The sequence below is a fragment of the Toxotes jaculatrix genome, chromosome 2 (genome assembly GCF_017976425.1).
Source record: "Toxotes jaculatrix isolate fToxJac2 chromosome 2, fToxJac2.pri, whole genome shotgun sequence".
Classification (NCBI taxonomy): Eukaryota; Metazoa; Chordata; class Actinopteri; family Toxotidae; genus Toxotes; species Toxotes jaculatrix.
Genome location: NC_054395.1, coordinates 27729228 through 27748288, shown reverse-complemented (window position 1 = coordinate 27748288; position 19061 = coordinate 27729228). Strand labels below are relative to the sequence as shown.

General features: G+C 43.1%; 2 protein-coding genes across 2 annotated transcripts; one reads left to right on the top strand and one right to left on the bottom strand.

The window, feature by feature from the left end:
* Positions 1–323: 323 nt before the first annotated feature.
* On the top strand, positions 324–11276 carry itih6 (inter-alpha-trypsin inhibitor heavy chain family member 6). Its single transcript, XM_041056987.1, has 17 exons — positions 324–431; positions 1161–1196; positions 2557–2711; positions 4303–4413; positions 4551–4798; positions 5142–5311; positions 5440–5556; positions 5706–5877; positions 6002–7624; positions 7767–7799; positions 8320–8337; positions 8448–8495; positions 8590–8619; positions 8712–8807; positions 8920–9033; positions 9139–9522; positions 10330–11276. The coding sequence occupies exons 1-17, from the start codon at positions 324–326 to the stop codon at positions 10590–10592; spliced, it is 3726 nt and encodes a 1241-aa protein (XP_040912921.1). The 3' UTR covers positions 10593–11276.
* Positions 11277–13079: 1803 nt separating this feature from the next.
* On the bottom strand, positions 13080–18805 carry gdi1 (GDP dissociation inhibitor 1). Its single transcript, XM_041057096.1, has 11 exons — positions 18540–18805; positions 17308–17415; positions 17036–17135; positions 16653–16787; positions 16334–16532; positions 15924–16055; positions 15707–15806; positions 15394–15565; positions 14544–14688; positions 14304–14358; positions 13080–14136 (listed from the first exon to the last, which is right to left on the bottom strand). The coding sequence occupies exons 1-11, from the start codon at positions 18582–18584 to the stop codon at positions 13984–13986; spliced, it is 1344 nt and encodes a 447-aa protein (XP_040913030.1). The 5' UTR covers positions 18585–18805; the 3' UTR covers positions 13080–13983.
* Positions 18806–19061: the final 256 nt, after the last annotated feature.

Here is a 19061-nt window from a genome sequence, read left to right as displayed (position 1 = left end):
GGGACTCACGCAACTTTCTCACTGAGCTCTTTTCGTCATCTCTCTTTTTTTTTTTCCTTTCGCAACACCTGGCGGATGTTTACCTGTGATGACAACATTTTTTTTTTAATTTATTATTATCGCTGCAGTGGAGCTGTTAAAACTAAGCTGAGGTGAAGGAGGGGAGAGAGAGAGACTGCCCCTTGGAAAAAAATAAGGTGTAAAATGTGAGGTGTGTGCGCAGCGTCCTGCTGTACGAGCTGCCTCAGTCCCGCTGATAACCTGAGACCACTGGGCAATTCAGCTTCATTCTGGAGCCTTCTGAAATCTGAATTGTTATCAACATGATGAACTTAAAAATCCAGTGCATTCTAGTTTTCTTCTCTTTTTATGTGCAAGAGGGATTGTCAGGGGATTATGAAGCACGCCTTGGAGCAAATATTCTTTTACAGGTGAGATTTTGTTTATTCGTCAGTGAAACAGTTCATGCTACTTTCTCAAACACACCCCTTCAGGTAAAAGGACAGTCTAACAATTATACAGCGCTTTATTTTGTATTTAAATACACAAGAACATCTGTAGCTCAACCATTCCTCAGTCACATGTATTTGCTGGAGCTATTGGTCTGCAAACTGTTGTTGAACATGTGCAACAAGTTTCCTAAAGTGAGCTTTTGCCGCTAGCATTGGTTCACGCAGGCAGGTTTTTTCACATACTCCTATTCTTTATGTAAATTAAATGATTTGTGTGTCCCCTATAAAGGGTTTCCACTCTTAAAAGTTACTTGTTTATGTTAAATTCCCAGCAATGACCAGGATATGTGGTAATGTATTGACACAGCAGTGACTTGTGTGCAAAATTAACATTTGAGACCAAACCGTGCACCTTCACTGGGCCTGTGTACAGTGAAAGCATTTATTTCCAGTTCCACTTCCCCTCCATTCATGAATGGCTTTGATTCAGACTGCTTTGACACAAAATCTCGACCCAACCCTCACATAGTCAGATTGTACAGATTACTTCAAAAAGGAGGCATTTTAACCAAATGGTGGCATTAGGAAATGATATTTTTAAGCTCTGAATGACTACAATGTGCCATTGGCTTCTCTTAACAACATTTATCAAGAATTTTACAGAACTAACCATGCACTTGATTGACTCTTGCTCTGTTTCTCTTCCAGAGAGTAAAACGTCAAAGCAAACCAACAAAACCAGTGGTAAGTTTGTGCAGTTTGTTCGTAATAGTGCTGCACATAAAATGCCATATATTCATTAAAATGTTAGAGTAAGGCTTTGAATTACAGCCCTCAAATTAATTATTTAAGACATCAGTAAAATACTTACTGGGTGCATATATGTAAGTACACAAGAAGAAGACAAAGATGAAGGGGTTACAACATTGTAATTGTCTTGACATTGAAATGAAATTATTTATATTATAATTCATTAAAAAAAACATAAGATATTTACAAAACTGACTCTGAGAAATCTCTCTGTAAAGTTTTTTTTATCGCTGTTTATATAGTTTTAATGTCTTAAATGAATTTTTTACTTTATTGCTGCTCTGGAGCAAAATATTATTCTTAGCCTTGGGAAGAAGAACATGCCTTTATGGCTATAAAAATAAAATAGTTTATAGTTTTGTAGGTTATGTGTTTAAATACTGGGCTGTGAAACAAAGTGTAGCACATTGTCTCCTGCACTTCTTCATTATTACCTGATGGTACTCAGTATTATGTCCTTAGTCATCCATATATACAAAATATTCACACAGTAACTTGTGGAAAGCAGCACTGTTTTTGTAATATCTTTGTGGAGTGTGGAATGAGTGTAGTCCTGGTCTTGTCCTCTATTCTACAAAGTGAACAACAGAACTTCTCAGGCTATCATCAGTAGCTCCACTGTGGTTTCCCCTCAGTTTGCTTCAGTGTTAACTGTGAAGCAGCTCCCTGAGAACATACAGTAATACACAGTCTGTATGGCACAGACCACAGCTTTCCTGAATACCAGCGAGCTGGAGCTGATGTGGCTCTCTTCCTCCTGCCTGTCGCCTCGTCCTGCACTCATGTGGCCGGCACTGACCAGACTGGTCTCAGCAGGCGCCAGCATTACCCGAGTAAACAAGAGGAGGGCAGAGACACCATGCAGGGAATTGCTTTGTGTTGTTTCGTTGACTCGTCAGAGCAATGCAGGGCAAACCGTGATATGGGGGGAAAAAAACAGCAAAAGCAGTTATGTGTGAGGTTTGGGATTTATTTTTCCGACGCCTCAGGGTTGGACTGTGGGTCTGAGTAAGCATCCATGGCTATCCGGTGTGTCATCAGTAAATAAATTTGGCATGAACCTACAGTTATAATCTGTGGGGATGATTCCACACCTTTCTCGATCCAAATAAGTTTCATTCCCGTGGCAAGCGCAGGGCACCGCACCGGCCTTTCTGACATTCAGTGGATCAAAAATAATGTCTCGCACAGACGTTGGCTCCTCTATGATAAAAAAAACTTCTGTGAATCCTCAACTTAACAGCTTTCTCCTCCAAACTAAAGTGATTTAGACGTGTGTTTGTTGTGTTACTAGCTGAAGGTGACAGACTACCATGTCAGGTGTTCAGTGGTGTCCCGCTATGCTGTTACCACAGTCCAGAGTTCAGTATGGAACCAGCTCCCCATCATCAAGGAAGCCGCCTTTGAGGTGGACTTGCCCTCCTCTGCGTTCATCTCTAACTTCACCATGTAAGTCAGTCCTTCATTATCTTCCTTTCACTGTTACTGACTGTTACCTACAGTATTTCCACATCACTACATTCTCCATTTATTTATCTGTGTTTGTGTGTCTGTCTTTCGGTTTTCTGTAATATAATCTCTAACATTACTGTATCTGTGTCTCACTTTTGGATGGTTGTTTTCCACAACAAGTGGTGACCTTTTTTAAATGACAGCTCACCTACTGTTTACTGCAGCTGGCAGGAAAATATTATATCTTGCCTGTAGAAATAATATTTCCCTGCTATGAGCTGAGAAGCTGAAATAAATAAAAGTAATGTTCTTGCTGATGGTCAGAATCCAGAAATAAAACATCAGAGGAATTATGTAAGGAACTAGAATTCCGGTCTGGAGTAGATGCATAATTTGATTACTAAGAGGGCTGGAAACCGCGCTCCTTTAAAAATGCTAAATATAAACAAAACAAATAAGTCAACATTGCAGGCCAAACAGCAAGCCTGGACCTGGATTTGGGAGCGGAAGCAGGTCAGGAGGAGGGGGGAACCCGAGGGCAGATGAATACCAGGCTTTGTAAACTCAAGTCAGAAAGTTAATAGAGAAAATGACAGGAGTCCCCCCCTTTTCTCCCCCGCACAGTTTACCAAGGCACCGAGCCAGTTTAGATATGCTACATACACACACGCCTACACCTCCTGTATGCACATGGAGGTGGATGTACACTTCGATTTTTCAAGTATGTGTGAGCCTGGAAATTGTACAACATTTTACAACCATAATCTGTCACATCTCTCCCTCTATGTCACTCTCTTTCACACACACACACGCACACTTACACTTCTCACATATTTTCACCCGTACGGACGTCTGCACATCACCAAATACCCAGAGGGAAAAAAAAAAAGCTGTGGTAAGTTCTTTGGCATATCTGTGTCTGAAACTAAGAACTCTGTGTTCTGTGTGCAGGTCACTGATGTACAGCCCTCCTTTACCCCCTCAGCCAGCCACACATAGAAATACAAGCGCCTCCATTTTTCCACTCCGCTCTCTCATGCCATTCTGCTCTGTCTCAAACAAGAGCCGGCTTCAGGCCTGTGGGTTTATTTTAGTTAGCCCTTGATGTTTTTCTCTCTTTGGATATATTTGTTCAAAGGACTTGACCTTAATTTAGCACCTTGTCACGTGACATCAGTGGTCCCCAAAGTCTGCGACGGGCACTGTGTGAACTGGATCCCATTTTGAGTGCTGGTTTTGGTTGGGATTTTGGGGGGGGGCGTAGCACAGAGCGGCGCTCCTCCGGAGCATCGCTGGCGTGCGAGATCACCTTATTAATGCTGTTTTTAGAGGGAAATTACTCTTTTTTCCACTCAACCCGTTTATGACTCCACCTTCGCTTCACATGGTATGAACTCCGTCTGTAAACAAGTATGATGCGTGTCTGTGAAGCAGCTTTGTGATAGCTGTGGAAATACAAGGCGCAAAATAAAGTCATCGTGCTGAACAACTCAATGCAGGCCAGGCGTGTTTCTGACTGAAATATAATCTGGCTACTGTGAGCCACACAGAGAGCTATTTCTTATTCCCCTTTCCTCTGTCCCATCAGCACCTCTAATGGCAAGGTGTATGTGGCCCAGGTGAAGGAAAGAGCTGCTGCCAGGAAAATATACGACGCCGCTAAGAAGCAAGGAAAAACAGCTGGACTTGTCGCTACCAAGTCAGTCACGGGCAAATCTTTTTTTTTTTTTTTAACCACAGAGTAAAAATGTGAAGGTGGTTTACTAAAGAATCTTTATATGTTTAACTTGAAATATTATACTGCATGTTTTTCCTTTTTACACGTCAATGCTCCAGAGAGAGGGAGATTGAGAAGTTTCGTGTGGCAGTGAGCGTGCCGTCAGGAGCTCGGATGTCCTTCTCTCTGTCCTACGAAGAGCTGTTACCCCGGCGACTAGGCCGCTACGAGCTCAGTTTGGGTCTGAGGCCTGGGCAGGCCGTGCAGAACCTGACGTTAGATGTAGGTATAACAGAGCGGACGGGCATCAGTTTCATCAAAGTCCTTCCTCTCAAGACAACCCGACTGCTCTCCAACACCGCAAAAGGTAAAAAATCTTATCACAAATCAAGATATACTGGAGATGGGTTTTTGGGATAAGCAGCTTTTTAAAGAAGAAAATCACCCTTGAATACTGTTGCAATACTGTGAAGTGCAGGTACACTACCAGGTATCCACCACTGGATGTTCAGAGCACTAAGTGTGGAATCTCTCAGGAAGACTTCCTAGCTGAATAAATGTCTATATGATGAATCACAACTGATTATACTGACGACAGCATTTAAAGGAATAGTTTGACATTTTGGGAAATACGATTAATCATGACTTAAACCATTTTTTTCCAACCACTACATGGATTTGACTCACGCAGGAAGCATCTTGTTCTGCAGGTGATTCAGACGCCCCTCCCTCCACTCACGTCGAGCGGAGTGCTGGTTGTGCTCGAGTTCACTACAGTCCCAACCTGCAGCAGCAGAACAGCGTCTCCGCCAAGGGTCTGGATGCAGACTTCATCATTCAGTATGACGTGGACCTCAGGGACCTCATAGGTGATGTCCAGGTGAGCAGTATTTTTCATGTCTGGCTTTTCAAAGTGAGTTTGTTCGTCACAATAGAAAATTGTGTTTTAGGCGGCAGCAAAGGATGCCTTTTACCACCTTTTCCTTTTCTGTTCTTGTTCTCCCTCAGGTGTATGATGGCTACTTTGTGCATTATTTCGCACCCAGAGGGCTTCCTGTGGTTCCTAAGGATGTTATATTTGTCATTGATATCAGTGGCTCAATGATAGGCACCAAGATAAAACAGGTAAAGTGGACAAACTCCCTTTTACCCCCCTATAACTAGAGCTATGCTAAGGAAACAAGAGCTCAGAGATGAGGAAACAGAATACAACAATATTCCGCCGAATCAAACGTGGATTTTCTGTCATTAATTGTAATTGTTTCTGTTAGTAGACCAAGCAGGCCATGAGCACCATCCTCGGGGACCTTAGAGAGGGAGACCACTTCAACATCATCACTTTCTCAGACAAAGTTCACACTTGGAAGAAAGGACGGACAGTGCGGGCGACTCGGCAGAATGTACGAGACGCCAAAGACTTTGTGAAGAGGATCATTGCAGAAGGATGTGAGTCGAAACGTGATATTGTCTGAGCTGTGGCACTGTAGTAAGTTGATCAATGACTTCCTTATTCTGTGGTTGCGCTCCGCCTTCAACACTGATTGTTCCCATTGTTCCGCTCTTGTCTCAGGGACCAATATCAATGCAGCTCTGCTTTCAGCCGCCCAGCTCGTAAACCCTCCATCCTCTGGCTCTTCCAGCCACCTCTCATCTCGTCGTGTCCCCCTGGTAATTTTCCTTACTGATGGGGAAGCCACCATTGGGGTAACAGCTGGTGAAACCATCCTCAGTAATGCCAAGAAGGCCTTAGGCTCCGCCTCTCTATTTGGTCTCGCCTTTGGAGATGACGCAGACTTCCTCCTCCTGAAACGCCTGGCTCTGGATAACCGGGGCGTAGCTAGGATGGTGTACGAGGATGCAGATGCAGCCTTGCAGCTGAAGGGCTTCTATGATGAAGTAGCCAGCCCTTTGCTATCAGACATCCAGCTGTCCTACCTGGACGATCAGGCGTTCGACGTCTCCCGCACCCTGTTCCCGAACTACTTTCAAGGCTCTGAGTTGGTTGTGGCTGGGAGGGTTAAACCAGGGGTCAAAGATTTAAAGGTGTCAATGTCCGCCACTGACTCAAAGCAACATGTCAGGCTGGAGAATGATGTTTTGATTTCTCATGCAAAGGTGAATCAGAGTGCAGATTCACTGGAGTGTTCAAGTGGTGTAGAAGGTATCTCCAGCTTTGTGAAACGCCTCTGGGCGTATTTCACCATCAAGGAGCTGCTACTGGCCAAACTGAACAGTACTGACCCTGCAACTCAGAGGCTACTCACAGACAAGGCCACAAATCTCTCCCTCAAATATAACTTTGTGACACCAGTCACCTCTTTAGTTGTAGTTAAGCCAGATGCAGACGAAGCAGCTCAAACTCCGACCACTGTAAAACCCACGGCAGCAGCCACCACGACCACAACAGCAACGACTACTGCTACTGCCAAAATGTCAGCCGCTGGTGCTGCAAAGAAGCCCAGCCCACCTTCTCACCCCAGGTCGAACAAAACCAGACCAGGCCCTCCTCAGCCACCTCCAAAGACACCACAAACCAAAAAAAGCTCATCATCAACTTCCCCGGCAAAAACAGTGGCTTCACCGTCCAAGAAAACAACCACAACCTCAAGTCCCAGCTCAGTTAAAACTGCCCCAGCACCATTATCTGGTAAAAAGCCCACTCCTTCCCAAAATGATTCTAAAACTGCTTCTCCTCCTCCTGCCGGAAAGATATCCACATCTGTGCTAAATGCTCTAAAAACAGCGCCACCACCTGCACCCGGAAAAGTCTCCACCCCCCAGCCCAACGCCATGAAAACAACCACTCCCTCTGTGCCAACATTCTCCACCACACCTTTAGTCAGTTCAGTCAGAACCGACGCTGTGCCCCTGCCTGGCAAACACCTAACCCCACAGCCCAGCACAGACAGGACAGATCTCCCTCCTGTCAAAGTGACAGCGCCCTCCACAGAGGCGGAGAACAGGAGCACATCTGCTCCAGATGTTCCCCAGCCTGGAATCATCACCGCTCTGCCTGAGGTGTCATCTCCGCTCATCTCTCCCACCCCGGCACCGGCACCAGCAGTGAAAGACAACCAGACGAACGCAGGCGACGACACAGACCTCAGCATCGCCACCCTGGTGTCTGCCACCTTCGCTCCCATGCCTGGTGTAACAGATGGGCCGAGACTGTGGGAGGCAGCAGGGCTTCTGGGTACGTTTCATTTGTCTGATGCAAGACAAATGAAACCTGCAATCATAGCCTTTGTGTTCCCTGAGAAGTTACAAACTGAATTATACAGACGCAGACTTGTCTGTATTTATTCCTAACTGAATGTTTTTTATCCCTCCACTAGATGTCTCTACTTCCATTCAGATTCAGAGGAAAGGTAAAACTTAACTTCCTCTCTACATCAACAAATCATTTTTATGAGGTTTTAATTTCATTTTATCTGGTATAGATGCATTTAAATGCAGAGGTGGAAGAAATACTCAGATCCTTTGCTTTAGTAAAAGTACCAAATACCACAATGTAAAAATCCTACTTAAGTGAAAATACACAGGTATCAACAGCAAAATCTACTTTGATACAGTTGTAGCTGGTTGATGTTTTACACATTTTATGTACGGTTAGTGTAGTCTTGGGGTCTGCAACCTGCAAAGGGTCACAAGATAAATTTAGGGATCATACAGTGAAGTGCAAGAGAAAAGTAGCATCAAATGGAAATGCTCAAGTGAAATAGCAGCACCTCAGTGATGAAGTCAGTGTACTGAATTACCTTCCACTCCTGTTTAAATGTAATAAAATACTCTGACAGCTGTTTAAATATGACATAGCATGATAATGAATTAAGTGACAGCACTGGGCCTGAAGAGTGAGTAATCTTCTATCTCTTTTCTGTAAAACAGATATTGACCTTGTGAAAGGTGAGTCTCTGTCAGTCCTTCATATCCCGTCATCGCCTGCAAAATTAAAATTCTTTGCTGAGAAGCAGGATGTATCCTGAACTGTTCTCAATTCTTCTTCCATTTCCCAGACTATGAAGCTACTTACGACTATGACTACGATCTCAACTATGATGCCTGTGAGTTTTAAATCTTTATCGGAGGCAGTTCTGTGGTTTTGAAGCTTTTCAATCCTGAAAATCACACCAAACACGTTTTCTGCCCTATTTTCAGGGGATGACACTGCTGACACAGGATCATTTGGTAAGTATTTAGTGTCTTGAATGTCTTAAATAACGTGATTTATTATAGAAACACAACATGCAATACATGTCTAGTCCTGTCATTGTTTTCAGTGCTTGGGAATGAGGAGGACTGTCCTTTAGCTGAATGTCTTGTGCTTTTAGAATCTCCATCTGGACTGAGGACCATGAGGGTCCTCTCCTCCTCAGGTTGAGTTACAGTTTTGTTTATGTGTTTTGAACTACACCCTAAAAATAATTTGCAAATTGCATAAATTTTATGTGCTCATGTTTTATTAATGCTCAGTGTTTTCTGTTGTAGTTGATGGAGATCCACATTTTGTGGTCCAGCTGCCAAAGCTGCATCAGAACCTGTGTTTCACAGTGGACGGCAGGGCCAATGACATCCTCAGACTGTTAGAGGACCCAGAGAGAGGTATGCATTTCAGTAATATCTCTAATTTCAGATATTACACCTCTTTTGGTAGTCTGTGATTGGATGCATTACCAAATGAGTACATGGGCTTCCTCCCCCAACAAGGGACCATTGTGGATGGCCACCTGATAGGGGCTCCCTCAAAGCACTGCGCTGAAGACCGCCCCCGAACCTACTTCGACCACCTCACCATCTCCACAGCCACAGGCGGCTCTGGGGACATTATGATCACAGTCTCATTGGACACTGTCGTGGTGGAAGGTGAAGGGCGAGATGTCCTTCCCATCAATCAGCAGGGATCTGTGACGAGGCAGGGTGTGACGGTTGCCGTGGACAACCATCGGAGCTGCTGGATTGACCTGGCCAGGGACGTGCGGTTCCTGGTCCTGTTCCACCACTATAAACATCCCAGTTACCTACAGATGGCTCACCTGGGCTTTTACATCGCCGATGGACGGGGGCTGTCTCCATCAACCCAGGGCCTACTGGGTATGTACACTGTCCTTCAGTGGTGCTATGGTAAGTATTCAGATCCTTCAGAAAAAGTGTGAATACAACAATGTAAAATATTCTATCACAAGTAAAAGTCCCGGATAAGATTCAATACAAAACTTTTTTGGTTCTGAAACAGTTATTTGAATGAAACCATCTGAGAAGTTTAGAGGAGAAATGTCTGTTTAGTGAAACTGCCAACGACTCACACCCCACTTCAGTGCAAATCTCAGGTACTTGTACGTAACTTGAGCAATCCCATTTTATGCATCTTTGCAGTGCCACTGTGATACCTTATTCTCCACTGTGTTTGTTTGACAGCTACAGGTAGAGATTATGATTTTACACTTAAAACATTTGATAATATTGTAAAATATAAACAGTAATTATCAATTGATATTAATATTATAGATGGAAGTACCTCTGGCTGACAAAAAAACAGTATCTATGAGCAGGTTATCGCAGTTTTGCCAGAAAAGATTTCCCCTAGATAGTTTTCAGATGGTTCCTCTGTTTTAGCCCCAAAGAGGTAAAATGAGTATTTAACTGAGTATTTTTTACATTGTGGTATTTGGTATTTTTAATGAAGTGAAGGATCTGAGTACTTCTATCACCACATTAAGGTAAACAAGAGGGGGTACACTGGTTTAATTTTTAACAGTGTGTTGCAAGTATAATCTCAGAAAAGTAACTTTGAAATAAGTATAGTGGAGTAAAAAGTAAAGTATTCCCCTGAAGCAGCACAGTACTTGAGTAAATATACTTAGTTACCTTCCACCACTGCTGTACTTTATCTGCCTACAGGCCAGTTTCAACATGCTGACATGAGTGTAACCGTGGTGAAGGATCATGTGAACGGAGGCGCTCACCGCGCAAACAAGGAAGCAGTTTTAGCCAGGGGGGTCCTGAGGTGGGGATCAGAGCACATGCCGGTCACCTTGCAAGACAAGACACTGAAAGACACGGTGCGGAAACGCCACCTGGGCAAGTGCTGGGTGGTGCCCAAGGCAGAGATAGAGAGACTTCTGGGTCATCCATATGAGAGCTACGTGGTGGGTCGTGTGTAATTCTAGCTGAGTCAGCTCCGCCTTGGTGCCTCACTGCAGGTCACAGCAATTAAGGCGGCATGGTTATTGGACAAAGAATGAACGAGAACTGGGACTCCACAAGGCTAAAATGACATGTTGCCACAGTCTCTGAATGAGGTTGTCAAATATTTTGTAAGGAGCAGTGACACACAGGTGTGGTTACAAAAGAGAAAAGAGGGGGTGGCAGATTAGAGACTACAGTGGGGAAAAAAAAAGCTGTAAATGAAGGAATAATGAGGACGTATAGTTCGGCAAATACAGTGAAGGACTGAATGATCCCTTTGTGCCTTCGCCTGAATTTGAATGGGACTCAAGCTCTGTGTTCTGTATCTATGACAGAGACTCAATGTTCTGCTGGTCGCATGGCAACCACAAAATGTCCATTTGTGCTGCAGCAATCTGCTCTTACTCCAAAATGTCTTGTACACTAACTAACTGTTCACAACTTCAAAGATATTTATCAGATTATTCTTAGTTTCTTCTATTTCAGAGTAATGTGTAATTATTAAAACTATCATTCTGTAAGTTGTATTTTTAGTACAAGTGTATATAAAATACTATTGTATGTATGTATGTGAAGACAATCCTCCCACAGGAGGTTACTCATCCGGATGTAGTGATTGAATCATCAAAAAGAAACACAAAACAAAATCGGGGGCCTTCCAGGTTTGCCATGTGCTTTTTATTTTTCTATCATTTCATTCATAGTTTAATTCATTTTATTTGTTACACAAGACATTAGGCATTGTTCACATACTAGTGATCAAACAAGGACAGTAAGTTTTCTACTACTCAGCCTGAACTATTTCATTTGTCAAATTCAAGGGATATTGTCAATAGTGGTTTTCAAAGGCCAAACTGGATGGAAATTAAAACAGTACAACCACACATGAGGCTTTTGTTTTCAATAAATAAAAAAAGAGGGGAGAGTATTTGATGATGAGGGAGGGCAGGGAAGGGAGGGCTTCAGATATATCTATGTTCAAAGAGTAAACAGTATTCCAGTTTTTATCTGATAACACGTTTCCAGGATGAAGACCACGCACGATTTTGAACAATGCATAGTGTGAGACTGTTGTGAATACACCGCTGTAGAGATTCTGATTTCAGCTAAATGCCAAACTGTTGCTGTTATCCTTCCATCAAAACCTGTTTCTTAGGAATACTAATAATCATATTAAATCATGATGCCACACTGGAATGATCAATAATTAAGGTAAACATAACACATGAACACAGCAAATAACAAACAAAAACAGATAATTTCGGTGTGCATCACTTTTAAAATCCATTTTGTCATCAGATCATAAACTAACAGCATAGCATATGCATTTGACATAAAACTTTTCACAATACATCAGTGAAATTCAAATAAATAGAGCATAACAATAAGACACGTCAACACCCCAAACACGTGAACCTTGTTTAGAGTTGTTAAGGGATTGGTCGTGGTGGATAAAGTGAAGTGGAACTGCTTCAGTATTTGTAAAGAAAAGGATCAGAGCGTCTCATCTTGTTTGTTGTTGATGTGTAACAAGCCAAGCCACAGATCAGTCCGGATGTGAGTGTGTGCACTGCAGAGAGAAAAGGAACTGCCTCCACTCAGGTGTACAAGTACAACAGCCCTGCTTTGGTGGAAAACAATACCCCCTCCACTGTATTCAGACAGATCTGCACAGCAAAGTGCACCACCAAACTGAACCTTTAGCTCTGCCAGCAAGTTTTGCCAATAACAGCAACACCATTTTTGGCACAACACTGACCTGCCACTAACTGTTTGTTAAAACAAAGCAGTCAAAAGGGCCCAAACATTTGAATTAGACCCCAAATTAAGGCTACAACCAAATAAAAGCATCTTGGTTCACTCTTGTGGGGCGGCACTTGTAACTGTGGCTTCATACTTTTGCTATGCTACAAAATCTTTTGAAATTATGGTAGATTCCAGCTTTTCCCTCTAACTACTACAATTTATCATAGGATTTAGTCTCTAGGGGAATGACTTATCTCAGTGACATACACAAGGGTTGAAACAACCAAGACACAATCTGGTGCTTTCACTATGAGCTGAAATTTCAGTCTTCGCCCTCTTTTCACTCGTAGGTGAAACTCAGCAAACGTCAAATCAGAAACATCCTCCTCATACATTCTTTTCCCCATGGCACACTTTCTCAGCTTGTTTTCATCACTCGCTCCAAATCTTCCCGAGTTCTTCACAGAAAGCCTCACCTAAAACCGGACAAATCCTGCCTGTTCAGCTCCCGACGTTCCCTTTTTCAATGTTCAACTTGAAGACCACAGTTTCAACCTCAGCTCTGTAAACTTCATAACTTCAGCCAGTGAAATGTGCACCAAATATATAGAAATAAAACTCTTCAATAATTTAAAATGTTAGAAAGCAAACTATTCAAATTCAAAAACTGACATTACATAACAGAGATAAACAAAGGAACAGTATTTTTTTGGAGGGGAGGGGGGGGGGTGACAATTAATAGCCACTGGTTAGCTTGCCTGCTAGCACAGGGAACACAACAGCATTGCAAAGTGAGCACTATCAGTTGACAGAACAGCCCATTTATATGTAACTTTTCATCACATTTTTTTTTTTTGCCCGACCGACAGATTTTGCCAAAAGGAGCGGCGTCTATTGAAGTAACACAGGTAAAAGACCAAGTAAGAGAAAAGTGAAAGCAGGGTTGACAGGAGCGATGCGTGGAATGGTCCAGCCTTCATACCGCAGTGTCGTTTGAGTCTATGTACAATACTACTGTGTGTAAAAGATGCATGCATGTCAACTGGAGGTGACCCTTCCAGAGGATTCTACACTAAGCCATTAGAGATCTCTCATGTCAGAGCTCGCAATTCAGCCCTCGCAATGCCGTCGAACGTCCGTCCACCCCAAACTCTGATATGAGGAGAAAGACATTACAGAAAGAATGAAATGCTTTGAAAATCGCCAACAACAAGTAATAAATTCACCTCTAATTATAATAGTTAAGACATGATTATACTGTAAATTCTACAATGGAATGAAAGACCATATCAACCCTGCTTTTCAGTGACAGATAGGGAGTGTGAGTATTTGAACAGCGTGTATGTTTGTGTTTGTGAGCATTTATGTGTTTGAACGTGTGTCAAGCGAGAGAGGGACGTAAGGAAAAGGAGGCAAAGGGCTTGGGGCAGGCAGAGCCCAGAAATAACACCCCCTTCGCCACACTCACATTTCTCTTTATCTTTACCCCTACCCATTTGTTTTTCAAGCACTGCTCAGGCAGCCCCGGCCCTCTGCCGCTGGCTCTGCCACCTGTTTCGCCCCCTTTTCGCCCCGCCTCCTCCTCCGGCCCCGCCCTCTCTCGGAGGCCCCTTCTACCGCTCACTGCTCATCCTCCCCAAACACGTCGTTCTGTTTGCGTTTCATGTTCTCAAAGTCAAAGTCGCTCCCGGTCATGCGTTTGTAGATGTCCTTGATGTCGTTGCAAGTGGTCTCGAAGTGGGTGGTGGCATCGTAGGACCGTGAGCCGAAGACCTGGGAAAGATAAAATAGGAAGACTGAAGATCTACAGCTAAGTTAGTGGCGCTGTGTGTGGCTGTGTTTAGTAACAGCAGGGCTTTAAGCTAACTGCTAACATATAAACATGCTGATGAGGTATCATGTTTAGCAGGCAGCACTGTTGTTTATGATGAAAGTCTCACCTGACTCTCAGTACCATCATCTGTGGGCTCGTAAAGGTCGCTAATAGCCACAAACCTGTTCAAAACAAAAAAATACAAGAAAAAACTCCCTTAAATATGGTTAAGAACCACAATATTTCTAAAATATCTTCATATCAAGTTTTCATTGTATTTAATTTTTTTAAAAAATGTTAAAAATTAAATGCACGAAATGTTGAACGATGGCACAGTAATAAGTAAATAGGTGAATGTGAGACTGACTTTTGGTCGATGGGCTCCAGCAGCTCCAGGGCCGGTTCGATCTCAGCCTCCGGCTCGCTGGTTTCCACTGTGGTGCTGACAATGGCAATGTACTTCCCCTGGGCTGCCACGTTGTGAGCATAGGAGATCATGCACACGTAGATGTCTGGAGAATTGACAAAAGGGTTACAACGAGGAAAAAGTCAAATCAGAAAGGTTTTTTTTGGCCATTTGGGGGCAGAGGAAACAAACTGTAAACACAACAGTGATATATAATCCCTTTACAAAGTTGTTATGGAGAACGTAATAGCAAACAGCCACTTGTTTACAGGATATTATCATTCATTCGGAGTTGTGAATCTGGACACTTGGTGGATGTAAGTCTGACATCTCCTCCTTTTAGTTTAATACACTGTGGGGTTTTTAGAGCTTATTCACTGAAAACAGCTGCAGGCTGCATCTGGAAACGCTGAGTCATGAGAATGAGCCAAAACAGTCAAGTTACAGATCAGAAAATCAACACAGTGAGCTGAAAGACACTACAGTATTCTGTAGAGCTGAGGAGGTTTGCAGAGTTGGATGATAATTCTCTGTCATTATGTTTTAGTCCTGACCACCTATTTTGCAGCTAAAAGCTAATTTTGATGTGGGCGGCTAAAACTGACACGTTTCTCTGGAAAGGAAACGTAGCCAAATTTTGTGTCTCCATAAGTGAGCTCCATATCTCCAGGGTTTAAGATCCAATCAACTACATTTAACAGAAAGAGCATCTTTGCAAATGATCTTATTACTCCAATTTCTAAGAACTTAACTCTTTGAAATTATGTTCTACCATATAGCGCATTCGCTGAGAACTGACAATGATCCTCACCTGAGTTGCGGTTAACCTGATTCTGAGGAATGATGATCTGGCAGGAGTTGGCATCGTTAGTGTTTTTGATGGGGTGGCTGAGGATGCAGATCACGCGGATCACCTGACCTGCCTTACGGACACGGTCCGGGATGTAGCTGGGGTCACAGATGAGCTGCTTACAACGAGCCACCTGCAGCATAAAGGAGACGTGCAGGCGATGTATTGAAGAACTCGCGTTCTTATCTCCTCTGAATGAGTATATGTGTGTGAACAAACTCACTGTGTGTCCACCCTAACGTTTACTATGAACAGTAAATCATCATGGCTCTACCTCGCCCTCAGACTTCACTCCAATCACATGTCCACCTTCCATCACGATCTCATCCACTGGTTTGTTCAGCATGTAAGTTCCTCCATAGATTGCACTCAACCTATAGATGACGAGCACACAAGACTTGTTAAATCGTTGAGTGGCACTGCATTTCTGTATTTACTATTGAGGACGACCTATACATTATTATCACAACCATCAAAAACTATGGAAGTACCTGGCAAATCCCTGTGGCAGCTCTCCCAGACCATACAGGGGGTAGAGATAGGGGCTCTTTCCGTACCGTGCCAGTGATTCACTGTACAGTTTGATACGGTTGATCGTGTCCAAACAGGGGACATCAAGATAGCTGATAGAGAAGACAACACACAGGAACAGAAGTTCATCCTGACCTGCATAAATACTTGTTTTAAAAAAAAAATCCTACTCACTGCTGAGTGGTTTATTAAAAAATTAAATGTTGACAATAGGTGGTCAACAACTTCATTAAAGCTTAATTACATCTTCATTAGAGCATATATTAAAATTATAAAGGCAGCTGTTAAATTTAAAAAATAAAGCAACAAAGCATCAAACAGTTGTTATGAACAACTTTGTAGTGTCTTGTAGTGTCTCTGTTGTTCTTACTCATCTGTCCTGTAGAGGGCCAGGGCGTGGCCGGTGAAGTCAATGACATCCTGGCCGAGGTCAAACTTCTTGTAAACATCCCTCATCGTTGTGGTTTTGGGGTCCACGCCCTCAAAGGTCTTCGGGTCATTCTCATCAAAATTGGCCACAAAGACTAAGAACTTGCGGAACCTTCGTTTCTCAAACATCCCCATCAGATCTGGAAGTTCAAACAAAGGCTTGATGTTGACGTGCATATTCTGGACTATTTAACTGCGATTTAAATTTTCTACTCTTTACATCTTTGCTCACAAACTGTGATGACACATATTCGACTTACTTGAAGCTAGTGCCTCAGTCTCGGTTGACGGCACCTTGTAGATCTTCCCTCCTTTGTAAACAAAGCTTCCCTCCACTACTTTAAAGTCAAGGTACCGTGTCACTTCTGTGTATAGCAGCATCTTCACAAGCTGACCTGCAATCACACACAGACACGTTACACACTGATATCTGTCGCCAACCTTCATCAATCAAACATTCTGACTTTACATCATCGGAATAGAGAACGTCACTTCACCAATGAGTAGTCTGATTCGTTCATTCCTTATTTCTGGGCCTTATCATATATTATACGATAAGGCCTATATACCTATCTCCTCAGTCCATGATGACAGTTTATGGTTATATATACACTTCATTCAGACTCAGGGATGTGGGACTGACCATTGGCCATGAGAAACTTGGGGATGAGGTCAACGTTCCAGTCTCTTCCTCTGCCCATTGACTCAGGTGGGCTATCTGGGAGATTGAAGCGCTTGTACAGCTGTGAAAGAGAACAGGAAAGATGAAGCTATGAAGCTCACTGAATCTGAAGCCCAACAGAGGATAAATTAAGACTGTAAAACAGCAGCTGATGGCACTGGAAATAAAAAAGAGATGTACTAAGGGACATAAAAATCTATTGATTGGTTTTATAGATCCCAGGAGCCCTTTACCTCCTCCAGGGGGGTGATGGAAGAGCTCTCCCCACCATAGTAGGGGTTCCTGTCCATGTGCAGAACCTTTTTCCCATTGACAGACATGATCCCAGACAGAATGCATTCCTGCATAGAACAAGATTGAACCCAACATTACCATCAACAACGTAACGTCAATTTGAAAATGAAAAGACACCACTTGGAAAGGAGATCTCTCAGGACTCAGTCAATAAAGCGCAATACACAACACAGATCACAAAACCGCCACTTTCATGAAGGTTGGATTTATTGCACGGTTCTAATATATTAGCTTTAGCTTGGTGGACCTAACAAAGTGACAAGGCTCCCTCTCTGGTGTTTCTATTATTTTGTCCACCTCATATATCAATGAGGGTAGGTTTAATAAGATTAACTGAAGGACTGTTGTATTAGACTTCATGAGTTTCAGCTAGTTGTGCCTAACAGACTGGAACCTGACTGTAAATGCAAGTTGGGAGGTTTTGACAGAAAGGCTGCAGGGGAAGACAGGAGGAACGGTGTGCGCATGCGCGGGTGAATCGTTTCACCCATGACTCTACTGTAGTAATAATAATAATGATGATAATTTATATTCTTATATTTATGTTCTTATGTTCTTTTCATTGTCACATCCTAAAAATGCTGGTTATTTTGACTACGCGTTTACAAAATGATATTTGATACTTTCAGAAAACTATCAAAATATCGACTTTGACGAGCACGAACACCTCAGTTAATATCGCACAAAACGTATCAGGCATGTTTGTGGCGCACTGGGTGTGATCAGTGAAGGGAACTGCGGCGAGAGCAGCAGCAGTGAAAGGCACAGTCATTTAATAAACCCGTGCTCAGGCCTGCGCCAACCTCAGGATGGAGGCCTGTCTGTGCACAGAGGACCATGACACATTGAGGGGTTACGCCTAAAAGATGCTACAGGGTGTAACACAACACTGATCCTGCTGTGCGAATAAAAAAATAACTCCTGGGGAATTATCTTCACGTGATGCACAGGCAGGTCGAGACCAACAATAATTTAAAGACATTTCTGAAGCGCATCTCTTATCAGAATTTCCTAATGTCACAAGCACCCAGGGATGCAGGAGGCTTTCACTTCTGGGGTAGGAGAGAGGACAGCGGGGCCTATTATTCCGGGTAAAATCATCATCATTTGCAAGCTCGCACAATTAATCTGTGTTGTTACGGTGCAGAACAAATGAAGCTTGACTACTTACTGTGAGTCCGGTGCCCAAAACGATCACATCATATTCCTCATCCATGTTGTATCACCGCCTCTCCCGTCTCGCCCTCTTTTTTTTTGCCTTGAGAAATGAAGGGTATTGAAGGAAAGAATGCCAGTGAGTCCTCTGACCGGGAAATTGGCTTCCTTTCTCTGCCCGAGTGCTTCAAACGGCTCGTTCAAAGTTAAATATTATTCATTAATCATTAGGCATTAATGAGGAATGGAATACACTGTCCACACAGTTACCGGCGAGGACAACCAAAGATGGCCCTGATCGTGGAGCACTCTAGAACAATGTCACTGCGCGTCGGGAAATAGTGCGCATCCTCCTTCCCTCTTCCCGTGTTGTCACACAATGGGCTCAACCCGTGAAGCTGTGTGTAAAAGGAAACCCCGCTCTGAGCTGGCGTTATGAAGTTTTCGTGCACATGTTCCGTTTCAGTTTACAGTTTGGCCTGGAGTTTTAGATTTTTTTCGACATTTTAAATGCATTTTGTCCAAGTCTGTGTGTTCT

What these genes read in the sequence shown, in the direction of transcription:
- itih6 (XM_041056987.1), top strand. Translation starts at nt 324, where the DNA reads ATGATGAACTTAAAAATCCAGTGCATTCTAGTTTTCTTCTCTTTTTAT. An exon ending in GCAAACCAACAAAACCAGTG is followed by an intron (nt 1,197 to 2,556) that starts GTAAGTTTGTGC and finishes TTGTGTTACTAG; the next exon opens with CTGAAGGTGACAGACTACCA. An exon ending in GAGGATCATTGCAGAAGGAT is followed by an intron (nt 5,878 to 6,001) that starts GTGAGTCGAAAC and finishes CTCTTGTCTCAG; the next exon opens with GGACCAATATCAATGCAGCT.
- gdi1 (XM_041057096.1), bottom strand. Translation starts at nt 18,584, where the DNA reads ATGGATGAGGAATATGATGTGATCGTTTTGGGCACCGGACTCACA. An exon ending in GAGTGAAGTCTGAGGGCGAG is followed by an intron (nt 15,566 to 15,706) that starts GTAGAGCCATGA and finishes TTTATGCTGCAG; the next exon opens with GTGGCTCGTTGTAAGCAGCT. An exon ending in CTGGAGCCCATCGACCAAAA is followed by an intron (nt 14,359 to 14,543) that starts GTCAGTCTCACA and finishes TGTTTTGAACAG; the next exon opens with GTTTGTGGCTATTAGCGACC.